The following is a 15,408-nucleotide window of genomic DNA, read 5'->3' as shown; positions in this document are numbered from 1 at the left end:
ATACTGTTATGTTTGGGAGACCAGCCTAGGTGACCTTCGGAAAAGCAGTTTATTAAAGAGCCCGAATGGCAAGGTGAAGAAAGGCATCAATCGGCTCGGGAGGGAGCAGAGTTCTTTTAAGGTCTCTTGTGATAAAAGTGGTTGGGGCGGGGCGGGGCGGGGCCCAGAAGAATTGGGCCCAAGGTCGGCTGACATCACCTAGCTAGATTCAGGGACGTATTTTATTTCCGGCTTTAGAGGGTGTTTAAGAGATCCCAAGGAAGTTGCTTGTGGTGGTGCCTTTAATCCTAGCACTCAGGAGGCAGAATATCTGCGTTGAAAGCCAGTCAGGTCTGCCTACCAAGTTCCGGGCCAGTCACTACATACTGAGACCCTGTAGAAGAACAGAAGAATAAAACAGAATAAATAATAAAATAATAAATAATAAAATGGAAGAATAAAAAGGTCCCAAGGACATGGCCGGGTAATGGGATTCTGCAAGAAGAATGAGTCTCATTAGTATATGGTAACAACATTTGACTGAATTTGGTTTTCTGGGAATGCCAGGTCCCAGGAAGGGGTCAGGCTAACCTGGCTCCTCTGCGAGCAGTGAAAGACTGCAGGGCGTATGGCAGGGTCTGTGATTCTTCATATCAGCTAGAGGTCTGATACAACACTTATCTTAGTAAATTAGCACTCTGCTGTGATTTCAGCCCAGTCAGATTAACACACTGGTTACCCGCAGAACCCTAACTCCTCTGCGCATGTGCCAAAGGGGAGGCAAGGTTAGCAAGGCAGCCCTACAGCCGCCTCTCAGTGCCTCCCAATGGGCCTTGCTGCCTCCTCTCAGGCAGAACGCGGTCGGATCCTAACCAGAACCTAGCAGGCACAGTCCTGCCCACGCCACCCTGTGCGTCGGGGAAGGCTGGGGCGACAGAGAAGAGCCACCCACGATCTGCAGGGCTCTCCAGCGCGCAGCACAACACCACAGGTTTGCAGCCGCTCCAGACGGCCACGCCAAAGACCTTCCCGGAAGTGACGTCTCCTCCGGAGCTGATTGGCTGTTGGTTTGTCCTGCCCCACGCGTGCGCACTGTCAGCGTGAAGGCACGCCATGGAGGACCAAGAAGCGCTGGGGTTTGAACACATGGGGCTGGATCCCCGGCTCCTGCAGGTACGGGGAAGGCTGCGGAGCTGGGACCCGGCGTGCCGCCGCACTTCGCGCCTCTTGAGCTGTGTGCTCCTCTTCCTTCTTAGGCTGTCACAGACTTGGGCTGGTCGCGTCCTACGCTGATCCAGGAAAAGGCCATACCTCTGGCGCTGGAGGGGAAGGACCTCTTGGCCCGCGCCCGCACAGGCTCCGGGAAGACGGCAGCTTATGCTATTCCGATGCTGCAGTTGCTTCTCCACAAGAAAGCGGTGGGTACCGAGAGGGGCGGTGGGCATGAGGGAAGAAGCCCTAAAGGCTGAGGAGGGAAATGCTCATCTGTGAAACGGTTTCTGTTGGTCCTTAAACCGTGTTAGGCGGGCCACAGAGAACCTAGGCCTTCCTGCTGCTATCACCAGCCTTATTGTAATCTTTTTTCTTCTTTTTTCATTTTCAAGACATGGTTTCTCTGTGTAGCCTTGGCTGTCCTGCACTCACTTTGTAGACCAGGCAGGCCTAGAACTCACAGAGATCCACCTACCTATGCCTCCTGAGTGCTGGGATTATAGGCAAGCACCACCACACCCTGCTCTTACTGTACTCTTAAACCATTTTTTTTTTTAATCTAGAGAGGGCACATCAGCTCCATACCTAGTATGTACTGAGTAATTTCAGACATGAAGCAAGTTGTTTTTAAATTTCAGCGCCTGGGAGAGCTCTCCATTCTGCGTCCTGTGGTGGGCAGAATTAAGAGTTCATCAGTACTTTTAACAGTCCTTAATTCATGCTCTTGCAGACAGGTCCTGTAACGGAGCAAGCTGTGAGAGGCCTTGTCCTTGTTCCCACTAAGGAGCTGGCCCGGCAGGCCCAGTCCATGATCCAGCAGCTGGCCGCCTACTGTGCTCGCGAAGTCCGAGTGGCCAATGTCTCAGCCGCCGAAGACTCCGCTTCTCAGAGGTGGGTGACAGCTGCGGGGTTCTAAAGGAACAAAGCTATGCAAAGATGTGGCTTTGGTCTTGTGAGTAGCAAGACAGGGCAGGTAAGCCATGGCGTTTCTGGCTGCTAAAGTCTCCCTACCCGTAACTTTCCCCCTTGCAGAGCTATGTTGATGGAGAAGCCAGATGTGGTGGTGGGCACCCCATCCCGAATATTAAGCCAGTTGCAGCAGGACAACCTAAAACTTCGTGACTCCCTGGAGCTGCTGGTGGTAGACGAAGCTGACCTTCTGTTTTCCTTTGGCTTTGAGGACGAACTCAAGAGTCTTCTCTGGTAAGGAAAAAAAACGGAAGTTGTTCCTAGTGGGAACCTCCGAGAGTCCAGACTTGGGACTGGAATGGGATGGGTGGACTTGGAGCCTGATCAGGCCCTGTTTTGTCTTTCAGTCACTTGCCTCGGATTTACCAGGCTTTTCTCATGTCGGCCACTTTCAATGAGGATGTACAAGCTCTGAAGGAGCTGGTACTTCATAACCCGGTAAGGGTTGTCGATGGAGCATCTGGGGCCAGGGACACACAGAGACTTGTCGTTTCTTCTCAGAGGAGACTTTTGGCGTTTGGGGTGGGACTATTGTTGGATATGTCATTCCTAGTTCTTAGTCATTGAAAGGAAGTCACCTAAAATCATTACATATTTCTAGGTGTCCCTAGTCTAAACTAGGCTTTGCCTAGAAGGCTTACCTGGGGTCACTATGCCTTCAAGGGGAGCCAAATTCTAAGACCACAGTTCTCTTCTTATGTACATTTCAGTCTTCGGAACCATCATTCAGGCCTTTCGTACTGCGCTGTGTAATGTCATCTGTCAATGTTTGTTTTTGTGGTGTACACTGATGCCATATGTGTAGTTTGTGTTACCATATACCACAGTAGTTAGGTCACTGAGTTTTTACATTACCACCCCAAGGGGAGGGGAGTGATGGCTCGCACACCAGAAATGCTTAAAGGCATGTCTGCCTTGCACTAATGGGGGTGCTTTGATGGTGAGGCAGTGGCCATAGAACCTCTTCTCTTTCTTCCTGATCACAGGTCTGTCCTCTTCCTAGGTTACCCTCAAGTTGCAGGAGTCCCAGCTGCCAGGTCCAGACCAGCTACAGCAGTTTCAGGTGGTCTGTGAGACCGAAGAAGATAAATTCTTGCTGCTCTATGCCCTGCTCAAGCTGTCACTGATTCGGGGCAAAACCTTGCTCTTTGTCAACACTCTGGAGAGGGGTTACCGGCTCCGTCTTTTCCTGGAACAGTTCAGTATTCCTTCCTGTGTGCTCAATGGAGAACTCCCACTGCGGTCCAGGTTTGTTATGGTCTATGTCTTGATGAAGATAAACTGAGAAGAAACAGAGAGAGACCAGTTGGTTCCTTGTTTTTTAAGAGATAAGGCTTCATGACAGCAGGCTGGCCATGAACTTACAGCAGTCCTCTAGCCTCAGCTTTTCGAGTGCTGGGTTTACGGCTGGGAACCACCTCACACAGTCTGGTCTTTCTTCTCTCCTCCCCTTTGTTTTTGCAGTGCTAGGGATTGAACCCAGAGCCTTGTTCATGCTAGGCAAGTACTCAGCCACTATATACCTAGCTCCTTGTTCCTGTTTCTTAAGCAGATGCTGGCAGCCAGACCCCTCAATATGACTGATAAGTGTTTCCCACAACTCTGAAATACTTAACTGTTGCTTAATTTAAAAAAAGAAGAAAATTATTCTCATTATGTATACGGGTATTTTGCCTACATGTATTTATGTGTCCCACATGCATGCCTGGTGCCTGTGGAGGCTAGAAGAGGATCTTGGATCCCTTGAAATTGGAGTTGCCGGTATTAGCCACTATATTGGTACTGGGAATAAAAACCAAGTCATCTGGTAGAACAGCCAGTATATCTAACTGCTGAGCCATCTCTCTAGTTCATTACTCAGTTTTCAGCTGAGGAAGCTTAGGCACGGCTCTGAAGATGATAAAAGAGATTAAAGAATTGGTAGGGAAGGATGATGCTGGGCTTGGGAAGGGCCTCTTGTGCTCACGAGACCGACTGTTCCTCTCGGATTGCAGGTGCCACATCATCTCCCAGTTCAACCAAGGTCTCTATGATTGTGTCATAGCAACAGATGCTGAAATCTTGGGACCCCCAGTCAAAGGCAAGCGGCGAGGCCGAGGGTCCAAGGGAGACAAGTAAGTCCACAGTTCTCTTTCCTCAGCATCCCCAAGGAGGACCATTTTCAGCATTTGTAAGACTGAAGCCAAAGTGCGTAGAACAGGTTACCAGACATTCGTGATGGTTAAACCAGGCACCCCCTTAGGCCCTAGCTTAGCTCCGTGGACAGACATGGAGAAGTAGAGACGGATGGTAAAGGGTGATTCCTGCATGCATGTGCAGCACAAAGTTGTCCGGCTGGGCATGGGTGAGCAGACTTACAGGGAACATGGCCCAGGCAGCCCCAGCCATGTGGCTGTGATGTGCAGAGAATATGCTTCTGAGGGGAAGAGGGACACTCTCTAGGTATTGCCTGCTTGAAGTGTTCAAGGTACGTGATTTATAGGTGCTCTGCTCTTTCCCAGAACTGAGGTCAGGGCAAGGGTTTGGCCAGATGTCAGAACTCCAGGCCACCCCACAACACCCCGGCTCCCCGAGTAATCCTAATGTCCAGTGGTTTGGTGATCTTTCAGCTTTGCTTGCAAGATTGTTTAGAGGTTGAACTTGAGAATGCGTTTCCAGAGAATAAGTATCTGGCTGATCCTGGGTTATTTTCTCAGGGCCTCTGATCCAGAGTCAGGTGTGGCCCGGGGCATAGACTTCCACCATGTATCTGCTGTACTCAACTTTGATCTTCCTCCCACTCCAGAAGCCTATGTCCATCGAGCCGGCAGGTAGGAGGATGGGGAGTGTGGTGAGCCAGGGCAGGCTGCAGGAGTTGGACACACACCCCATGCATGCTTGATCTTCTCCACCACAGGACAGCTCGAGCCGACAACCCAGGCATAGTTCTGACTTTTGTGCTGCCCACAGAGCGGTCCAGCTTGGGGAAGATTGAGGAACTTCTCAGTGGCGGTAAGAGGTCCTGCTCCACGACCATGGGTCTAGGAGCCGAGCTTCTCCCATTGCATCTTGCAACCAGCTACAGTATCCAGTATGCACACCTGTCATCACAGAACACAGAACATGAGAGAGGATGGCAGACAATTTGAGGCTAGCCTGGGATACATAGCAAGAATATTTTTGTTTGTTTGTATGTTGCTATTTTTAAATGAAAGAATTGGGCTTGAGAGATGGATCCATGGTTAAGAGCACTTGCTGCTCTTTCAGAGGACCCAGGTTCAGTTCCTAGTACCATCTTTTGGCATCTACAGGCACCAGGCATGTAGGCAGTGCACACGTGCATGCAGACAAAGCACTCACACATATATAAAGTAAAATAAGCCTTTTCTAAGCCCAAAATGAGAGGGAAGAGGAAACTACCATCGGCAAGTGTTGTGTCACATACTAAAATGTCAGCACTTGGGAGCCTGAGACAGGAGGATCACGAGTTCTCGGTCAGGCCAGGCTGCATAGCTGGTTGGAGGCTACCCTGGGTTATATAGTGAGGCCCTGTGTAAAATGCTGAAAAGTCCATAGAGATGACACTGCCACTATAGAGTGACTCTGCCACTGTTCATCATCGTCTTTCCCCATGCGACATGTACTGTGTCCTTTGACAGATGGTGACTGATGTGGCTTTTCCAGTCTCGTGCTCACTGACTCCCTCATAGCCAGGGACTAACTAGATACTCTGCCCTGTCCTGACTCAGATGCCCCCCATCATCAGGAGGGGTCTTGTGGCCACAAGCCTTGAAGTGAGTGGGGCTGACCAAAGTGTCTGGGGAGCTGCTCGTAGCCCCAAGTACAGTGATGCTGAGTAGCATCTCCGGGTATAGCCTCAGTTTGGAGAGGAGCAGGAGGCTGTCAGGGAAGGCCTTCCATGAGCCCTGCCCTCAACCCTCACTGCTGCCTTCTCTCCAGAGGGCGAGGCCCCCATCCTGCTTCCCTACCAGTTCCAGATGCAGGAGATTGAAAGCTTTCGCTATCGCTGCAGGGTAAGCTTGTCAAGGGTAGGGAGGAGGGTGGTTGGAGAATGGGCTGTGACCCAGGGATTGCACCCCACTGCTGAGCACTCAGGAGTAAGGCTGTCTGACTGCTGATCTACCCACAGGATGCCATGCGCTCAGTGACCAAACAGGCCATTCGTGAGGCAAGATTGAAGGAGATCAAGGAGGAGCTTCTACACTCAGAGAAGCTCAAGGTGAGGGCAGGCTTAGACCTGTTTGTTTTGGAGGCTGGTTAAGCTCTGAGTGGTGAGAAGCAGAGAGCTGGACAGTTGGCTGGCCTTTGGCAGGGGGAGACAGGAAATTAGCTGAAAAATAACTGTTCTGCTGGGAGGACAGTGGACACAACTTCATGGTAGGCACTTGGCATTACTTACATGTGACCGTGCATTGTGTGTGTGTGTGTGTTTTGTATACACGTGTTCATTTCAACACTATTGGGAAGCCAAAGATGGGACTGCATTTACATTCCAAAGCCTCCAGAGATGACCAACCGGTTTCCTGAAGGTGGCAATATTCTGCAGCATGCATTGCCATACTTGGCCAGCAGAGGTCAGCTATGCGAGCCATGAGAATCCTGTCGAGGTTGGTGCTTTAGGCTGTGGCTCTTGAGGCTGAAGAACAAAGTGGTAGGCAAACTTCATGGTGGCAGTTTTTGTGCATCTTAACCTTTGTGCTCTCTCTGCCTGTCAGACATACTTTGAAGACAACCCCAGGGACCTTCAGCTGCTACGTCACGATCTGCCCTTGCACCCAGCAGTGGTAAAGCCTCATCTGGGCAATGTCCCTGACTACTTGGGTGAGTGTTGCTGATGACTAGGAAACTGAAGGAAATGGCCTGCCTCTCTTAGCTGTCTTCTGTCAGCCCCTGAGCTGGGTGCTGGGAAAGCTTGTATATGAGAGGACCTAGAGACCAGGCAGCACAGCGCGTGTGATCGTAAACAGCTGTGCCATTGTGTACTAACTCATGTAGACTTGTTCAACCTGTCCATCTCATGATACCTGTGTTGTGTTGTGGAGATGAGGACACTGAGGTTATGCAGAGTTGGAAGCACATTCTGGGGTTTAGCTGGATAGAAGAATGAGCCAGTGACTGGTTTCCTGTGTTCTCAAGAGGCTGAGCACATTTGAGGGAGAGTCCTGGGCTCAGGACCCCGTTGCTGGAGCATACTCTAGATTGGCAGGCACACAGCTGAGACCTCCGTGGTTTGTAGGTAGGAACGGATGAGGGAGACATGCACTGCAGAAGGAAGGAGGGTAGCCATTCAGCCTAGCTGGCCCTTCTCAGCTCATGAGGCGCTGAGTAAGAGCTCTTCTTTAGATGCCTGGTGCTGGGTGTTTGTAATGAGAATTCATGCCTTCTATGCTCACAGTAAACATAAAGGAGAAGAGCTGATGAGACGCGCTCTGGCCCGTTAGCTAGGCCCTCCACCATCCTGATCTGCCTGCCTGGAGTGAAGCTGGTTTGCTGATGTGTTGTTGCTGCCTTAGAATGACAGGAAGGGCCGGGCAATGGTGGTACATGCCTTTAATCATAGCACTCAGGAGGCAGAGGCACGTAGATTTCTGAGTTCAAGGCCAGCCTGGTCTACAGAGTGAGTTCCAGGACAGCCAAGGCTACACAGTAAAACCCTGTCTTAAAAAAAACAAAAAAGAAGAAGAAGAAATGATAGGAAGGTATAGGAGGGACATATCAGGGCAGAAAAGGTGTAGTGATATGAAAGGATCTAGGAAAGATGGGAGCTTGATAATGCTAGAGGAGCGGCTGGAGGTAGTTTCCTGAGGGCTGGTGAGCTGGAGAAGACCCCACCCTTGGTCTTTGTCTGAAATGCTGGGGGGTCCCTTTGGCCTAAAGTACCTGCTAAGAGCAAAGTCACTAAGAGTAAGGCCAGAGAGTTTGCAAGAGCCAGGAGAAGGTGTAAGGTGTTAGATGTGGCCCATTCTGATGGGTTTGAGCTGGGTGCTATGGGGCCAGGCTCAAGATCACATGAAGTTATGTGGAATATAGAGGGAAGGTTAGGGGCAGTAACAGGGGCTAGTGGATTTGCAGTCCAGAAACCACCCACTGACTTTTCTCTTTTTAAATGCATTTTCCTTGAAGGTATTTCTTCCCTCCTCTCTTTCCTTTCTCTGTGCTGTGTACACACGCTTATTACTGAATATATACCATAGCTTCTCTCTTTTCTTGCTACGTGTTCTTTGCAGTAGATTTAAACAATACAGACATGATTTAGACAGTGTGAGTCTAGAGAGCTAACTTTAACCTTTTATTTGTGCACATATAACAAATAATTGAGTATTGGGAACCTTTCTTTTCTTCCTTCTTTCCTTTCTTCCATGCATTTTTTCTTTTTCCTTCCTCTTTCTCTTTCTTTCTTTATGGCTTTTTAAGACAGACAGGGTTTCTCTCTGTAGTTCTGGCTGTCCTGAAACTTACTCTGTAGACCAGACTGGCCTTGAACTCAGATCCTCCTGCCTCTGCCTCCTGAGTGCTGGGGTAAAAGGTGTGCACTGCTGGGATAGAACCATTTCTTGGGGCAGGACTGGGGTCTGTGCTGCAGGTATACAGGGTAGCACTGACAGGAGTGGGACAACACAGGCTGGAAACACATTCCCCGGGGTAGAGAGGACTTTGTAACTGGAGCTTAGAAGCATGGTTGGCGGGGGGCTATCCCTGAGGCCCAGCGTCTCTTCCAGTTCCTGCTGCTCTTCGTGGCCTTGTACATCCTCGAAAGAAACGGAGAAAGCTTCCCCCTTCTAGGAAGGCTAAGGTATGTCTCCTGAGGTTCTTGGGACAATAGCAGGGTTCCTTGCCCTTCAGCTGCAGCAGCTGCCTTGCCTGAGGGACGGATAGGACTCCCAAGAATAGGGCAGGGTGGGTTTGTGGTATTCCCACAGCTGCCAGAAGGCCCTGTTTCTGCCCCCAGTCAGCCTCCCTTACGTTGTCTGCAGAAGCTAGCAGCCTCCGGCTTGTGGCACAGGGATTTTGTCAGGTGCCAGCACTGCTCGCTCTGTTTGGACCATGTGACTGATGCCCCCAGCTAACTTGTGACTCTGCCCTTGTAGAAGGTGAAGACCCAGAACCCACTGCGTGACTTCAAGCACAGGGGAAAGAAATCTAAACCCACAGCAAAACCTTCCTGAGGTGGCCTGAGCCTGAGGACACTGAACAGGACCCTGTTCTGGCATTGGACATCCTGGCCTGGAAGGAGTGGACTCCCCATCCTGTTTATGGGCACACTCTGGTGTTCACTGTCCAGACAAACTGTACTCTGAGGAAGTACCCCGTCTCCTTAGTACTGCTGGCCTGCCATCTTGCCACTTAACAGAATAAAGATTCCAGCTGCCTCAGGCTGTGAGCCTCTGGCATGTGGGAAGAGACTGCTTTCACAAATCTCCAGAGCTGACAAACTTTTGTAAGGTGCTAGTTCTCCCTCTGCTGCTGCATGCGTTGCCTCGATTGGCAAGCAGGGGCAGCTGTGCAAGGCGTGAGACGCCTGCTCTGGTTCTGCTAGTCCAATGTTGGGCTGTGGCCCTGTATGTAGTTCCTGCACTCTATTGTTCCAGATCAGCTGCCAGAGGAGCTTGTATTCTCCCAGGTCAGGGCACTCCTGACCATAAGCCCCTGGATCTCACTGTCATGTGCATGCGCACAGTCAGAGGAAAATCACTGAGCCCTGGGAGCCAAGACTTCCCTTCCTGGATGAAGGATGACAGCTCATGTTCGTTTCCAAGGCACATGTAGTCTATGATACTCCGACACCCCTGCCTCCATGTCACAACCTGGCTACAGGGGCCTCAGAGGAGGTGTTTCTTTGCTTGTCACTCGCTTATCAGATATAAGGTTAGGATGCGATAGGAGGAGATGGTGGGAAAAGAGAAGTGTCAAATCCGAAGTGGGGCTTTGGTTATAATTAGGGTATGTGGCTTGAGTGACAGGATCTGAGATTTGTGATTTATTTATCTCAACTCCAAGGATTTTGAGCAAGCCAGAATGTGTAGCCTGGGGAAAGATAGGAATTGTCAGTGGGTACATATAGTTAAGTGTTCAGTTGTACTGAGAAAAGGAGCTCAAGATAAAGATAACTAGGGAGCCAGGCATGGTGGAGCTACTCGGGAGCCAGAGGCAGGCAGATCTGTGGGAGTTTTAAGGCCAGCCTGGTCTACAGAGTGAGTTCCAGTATTGCCAGAGAAATCCTGTCTCGAAAAACAAACAAATGGACTCTAGGGGCCTGAAGATGGTTTCATGGATGAAGTGAGGGCCTGAAGTTGCATCCTTAGCATCTGTAACTCCATCATGGGCCCTGCAGGCAGGCAGCGCCAATGTCTGCTTGAAGTTTACTGGCTAGACCAAACAGCAAGCTCTAGGTTCAGGGAAAGACCAGCTCCAAAAAAATATGATGGAGAGCAATAGAGAGACCCTGGCCTCAAATGTGGCCTTTCCCGTCCTGCTTTGTTGATAGCCCTGGGCAGCTGAGTGCACTAAGTTGAATATTGCATCCACGCTCACTCTAATATGACACTGTTCTTGTGGCTTCTGTCTATGATCCTGTCACTTTTAAACAACTTTTTACTGATTCTTTCTGAGTTTTACATCATGTACCCCAGACCCACTCATCACCCTGTCCCCTTATATCTGCCCTCTACTCTTACAACCTCCCTCCCAAAACTAAGACCAAACCACAACAACAAAAAACAAACAAAACAAAGCATAGAAAACATTTAACCATGGGAGCTGTAGTGTGTCCCACAAGACACCCCTCTGTCCACACATCTATCTACACTTGAGCAAATGTTCATTGCAATGAGTCATTGGTCTGATTCTCGGTCTCTAGCTTCTGTGACACCGTCAGTATGAAATCTTCACTGGGACTCTTTCCAGTTATCCTGTTGTTGCCCTGTGTCATGTAGATCCTGCAGCTTCAGATCAGTAGGATAGGCCCCTCCACACGCCCCAACAGTTCACAGATGTAGATTTAGGGAAGGGCCAACTGGGTAGTAGCTGAGCTGATCAGCCTGCTGGCTCTAAATAGCATCATCAGAGCGAGCCCTCCAGCCCTATTCTGGCCAGACCACACAATGCCACCATCTGGCAGGAGACAGGGTCTACTCTCCTGGGGCCAACTTCACTGTGCTGCCTAGTCAAGGCTTGGAGCTTGGGGTCCACTCAAGTGTTTGAAACAGCAAAAGGCTGGGCCAGCTCTCATGCTCTCGGGGCTGGCTCCATTGTGTTGCCCAGGCGAGGTACAGGGCCCACGGTTGAGTGCCAGTGAGGGGCAGGGGCAGCTCATCTGCTCTCATGACTCTGGGGCCAGCCCTTTGGACTGCCTCAGGTGGCAAGGGGTGAGTGGAGGGGAGAGTTACTGTTGCTGTGAGGAAACACCATAACCAAGAGGAGGAAAGGGCTTATTTTGCTCACAGTTCTATGTAGTAGTGAGGGCAGAAACCTGGAGGCAGGAGCTGATACAGAGGGTTGTTGCTCACTAGCTTGCCCCACGGCTTGCTCAATGCTTTCTTATAGAACCCAGGACCACCAGCCCAGGCGCCACCCACAACAGGCTGGGCCCTCCCACATCTGTCAGTACAGTCACACCCACAGCCTGATTTTATGGAGGTTTTATTAACTTGAGGATCCCTCTTCTCAAATGACTTCGGCTTACATCAGTTTGACATAAAACTTGTCCAGCCCATTCATTCTGTGCTCAAATGGCCTTGTGGTCATGTGTGAAGAGTCAGTTGTTTGGCTGTCTCTCTTTTTTTTTTTTTTAAGATTTATTTATTTACTTGCTCAATTAATTAATTAATTATATCTACAATGTTCTGTGTGCATGCCAGAAGAGGGCACTAGATCTCATTGTAGATGGTCGTGAGCCACCATGTGGTTGCTGGGAATTGAACTCAGGACCTCTGGAAGAGCCGCCAGTGCTCTTAACCACTGAGCCATCGCTCTAGACCTCGGCTGTCTCTTAAACTCAGTTTGGGAATGGACTCTGTATCATTAACCTTACAACAGCTTATGTAAACTTGGACAGGATGAGCCTGTGGCTAGGTATACTCATAGTATACTCAGGAATGGGCTACCTAGGACTAGGAGGGCACTCAGCCTAGAGAGGAAGAGGGGCAGGGCTTGCTGGAAGCTTGAGGCATCACCAAGCAGTAGGAAAATGCAGGCAGCCTCCAGTCTGACATTTTCATTTATACCTGATGACCTACTGTGTCTTTGCCATGACCTTGCTTAGAGTCAGGAACAAGGCAGTCTAGATAGAACTTTATGGGAACTAAGAACTGGAGCCCTAAGCTACCGTTCAGAGCTTAGGGTTTATGCCATCTGTCTTTGCCTGTAGGAGGAAAGGCATGTGTCCCTCAAGGTTTACATTCTAGGGTGGACATTTGAACAGCACACAAACTGCGAGGTAGTCATGGTAGGGGAAGCCAGGATGCTGGAGGTTTGAAAAGGGCCACATTTGTTTAGAGGGACTGCTGAGGGAGGAAGGGCAGGATGAAATGGCAGTCCTGGCAGGTGACCTATACTTGCAAATTTCCTGGTCCATTTGAAGGTGAAAAGACCAGTGTGGTTGTCACCAAAATATGTGGCAAGTTGAAAGCTCATCTGATTGACCTTGGAAATACGAAGGTCTGCTGTTTAAAAAGTAAAAGGAGTGCTGGGTTTTTAGAGGACAGCACCTTGATAGTCAGACCCCCCATTGATAATGGACAACAGGGTGTGTCCAGAAACCTCTGGACCTAGAGCATGGAAGATTCCATGTTCCACACTCATTCCCTGCTTGCAGTTGCCAAGGATTAATGACTCAGCTTTTGAGGAACTCACTGTAGGACTTTGGCCTTTACAGTTGATGTCCCTGGGAGACAGTAGTGATAAGGCCAAACTTGAGCAGGGAGACGCCTCAGCTCACGCCACCCTCCTTTCCTTTCCGGGGAGGATGATTACTGTGAGATGCCCATCTTACAGGAGGGCTGCAAACTTTCCATTTATGACAGTCCGCCCCTTTCATCCTCCTTCCCTCCTTCCCCCCTCTCTTTTTAATGGAGTTAAAGGAAGGAGAAAGTTGGTTCACTGAAGAGGTCCAAGTAGACTTGCTGTGTGTTCAGTGGCACACACATTGATTATGTACTCTTCTTGAGAAGCCTCCAGAACTGGACAGGTCCAGCCTTCCTAGCTCACCCACCTGACTGCCACACATATATCAGCAAAGTGCAGGGATTGGCACTGAATGCAGCAAAGGTTTCTGTGGCCTTAACAGTTACGGAGCGAGGCACATCAAGAGGATCTTTCGTGATGGAGCAGCACCCCTTCACATGCCCAGCATGCGATGGTCATTTCGGCTGGGCCAGATCATCACAACCACTTACTGGCCACATGGACGCATAAGGAAAGACACTGCCTTTTTTGAATAACTTGTAATGGCGACAGTGTGCTGTCTGGAGGGCTCCTCTCAAGGCCAGCGCAGCACAAAGGTGAAGGGCTGGAGCCACCTGCTCACCTAGCACCCTCACTGTGGCCCTACTCTGTGCTGACACCTGATGCCTCTCAAGTGTTCATAGAATGCTCCTTCCTCTCCCAACTCCCATGTACACCAAATCACAGAGATCCTCCCAGCATCCAGGGGTTCTGGCTGAGCTAGGCTCAGTGGGGCTTGACCAGCATGCCAAAGATTTCAGGCCCTGTTTCCAGGGACAACGAGAGTGCTTGTTCTGCAGATCAAGGGCAGGCTTGGGAGTCTGTGTTCCTGACAGCTCTTTTCCAAGGTGGGGCCAATCCTCCGCTGCCTAGACCACAAGCTGAGATTCACCACTCGGCTGTCTTGCAGATGGACACTCCGGTTCTGATCACAGACACAGCCCCGGGCTTGTCATTTGGCTAAGGGATGATAAGTGAAGGTTCTGTCCAAATGTCTCCAGGCTGAAGGTTCAGACCTGCTGTGAGGCTGCTCTTTCAGCTAAGGGGCAGCACAGACGTTCATCTTTGAAATTTCAGGAAAGTGAAGAATGTTACCACATAACCACATCCCATTCGGTGTTTGGAATGTAATTGCATTAAGAAAAAATTTGGGGGCTGAGGGTGTAGTTCAGTTGAAGAGCACTTGACTAATGGGTGAGGCCCCAAGTTTAACTCCCAGCAGTACAAAGTAAAGGAGGGGGAATTGTTTTCTGTGAGATTCAAGTTTAGATGTGTCCTGTGTAGATGCTGTATTTGGCAGGTCTAGGGCATTATTCCTTTCTCAACCATCACGGCTTTCTCCAGGAAGCAGTCCTGAACTCAGTCTGTGCTTCTGATAACTGTCTTGACTCATGAAGTTCCAGCCTCTAGCGGCTTGCTGCAGCCTGCTGTGGGTGTGCTCTGGAGGCAGGACCATGCCGAGCTGTTTGCGTGTTCCTGGGTGCAGCTACTTACTACTCAAAGTTTTTCCCCGAGAGTATCAACACTTCTCTTTTCATGCTCTTCTCTGGTTCAAGGATCTTGGAGAAAAATGTCCAGTTTAAAGGGCAAGAAAGATCACGGAAAGGACTGGCTTGGCAGGGTTGTACTCTGCACCCAGCACATCAGGCCCAGGAGCTCATGTCATCTCCGTGACTAAGCTTAAATGGGAGGTGCCCCCTGTACTCCTCTCAAGGGCACAGATATGCTAGAGACTCCATGTTTGACCAGACGGGGTAACAGATGTGGATACCCATACACCCTTAAACACTGGCTCTGTAGGCAGAGACTGTCCATCTGAGGGGTCTGGCTGCAGGCCCCTCTCATGCTCCTTTGGGTCCTGATAGTCCACAGTACAAGTGGTCAGTTTAAGGTGAGAAAATGCAGTGCTGTGTTACAGAGGACCAAAAAAGTCTAGAGTCCTTGGATGAAGGCTACCAACCAGCCTCAGGGAGGCTTCAAAGATTAGGTGCTTCACAGAGACTAAGCATGAAAGGCCAGTCTCCCTGACCTCAGCTCAGCTCAGAGTGGACACAGGACGCATGGTCTCCATTTTCCCCCACTCAGCAGTCTGGGACTACCCTCCCCTGTTCTGTGGTCAATGCGTTCAGTGTTCTTGACCCTGCCCAGGTTGAGACTCGTTGCTAACACCTGTAACTGAAAAAGAGGGTGCTGAGGGCCACTGGTCAAGTCAGATGAACTGAACTTCCCACTCACTCCTCCCAACTACCCCTCAAGGAAGTACTAGATGCCTCTCCATTCAGAAGAATGTTTGCCTCACTCTTCTCT

At 50.1% G+C, this 15,408-nt stretch overlaps 1 protein-coding gene across 1 annotated transcript; it reads left to right on the top strand.

Annotated features, from left to right (window-relative positions):
- The first annotated feature begins 995 nt into the window (after nucleotides 1-995).
- Ddx56 (DEAD-box helicase 56) lies at nucleotides 996-9,576 on the top strand. The gene is made up of 14 exons (XM_021632743.2): nucleotides 996-1,152; nucleotides 1,236-1,397; nucleotides 1,922-2,082; nucleotides 2,224-2,394; nucleotides 2,508-2,598; nucleotides 3,164-3,408; nucleotides 4,155-4,274; nucleotides 4,857-4,970; nucleotides 5,057-5,151; nucleotides 6,100-6,173; nucleotides 6,290-6,379; nucleotides 6,876-6,981; nucleotides 8,880-8,953; nucleotides 9,249-9,576. The coding sequence occupies exons 1-14, from the start codon at nucleotides 1,093-1,095 to the stop codon at nucleotides 9,324-9,326; spliced, it is 1,641 nt and encodes a 546-aa protein (XP_021488418.1). The 5' UTR covers nucleotides 996-1,092; the 3' UTR covers nucleotides 9,327-9,576.
- Nucleotides 9,577-15,408: the final 5,832 nt, after the last annotated feature.

Source organism: Meriones unguiculatus, chromosome 12 (genome assembly GCF_030254825.1).
Source record: "Meriones unguiculatus strain TT.TT164.6M chromosome 12, Bangor_MerUng_6.1, whole genome shotgun sequence".
Taxonomy (NCBI): Eukaryota; Metazoa; Chordata; class Mammalia; order Rodentia; family Muridae; genus Meriones; species Meriones unguiculatus.
Note: the sequence above shows the minus strand (reverse complement) of the source record. Positions and strands in the feature narration are given on the sequence as shown.

Excerpts from the sequence above, each read along its gene's own strand:
- Ddx56 (XM_021632743.2), top strand. The coding sequence starts at position 1,093 with ATGGAGGACCAAGAAGCGCTGGGGTTTGAACACATGGGGCTGGATCCC. Across the intron at positions 2,395-2,507 it reads GAACTCAAGAGTCTTCTCTG|TCACTTGCCTCGGATTTACC; the intron begins GTAAGGAAAAAA and ends TTTGTCTTTCAG. Across the intron at positions 2,599-3,163 it reads AGCTGGTACTTCATAACCCG|GTTACCCTCAAGTTGCAGGA; the intron begins GTAAGGGTTGTC and ends TCCTCTTCCTAG.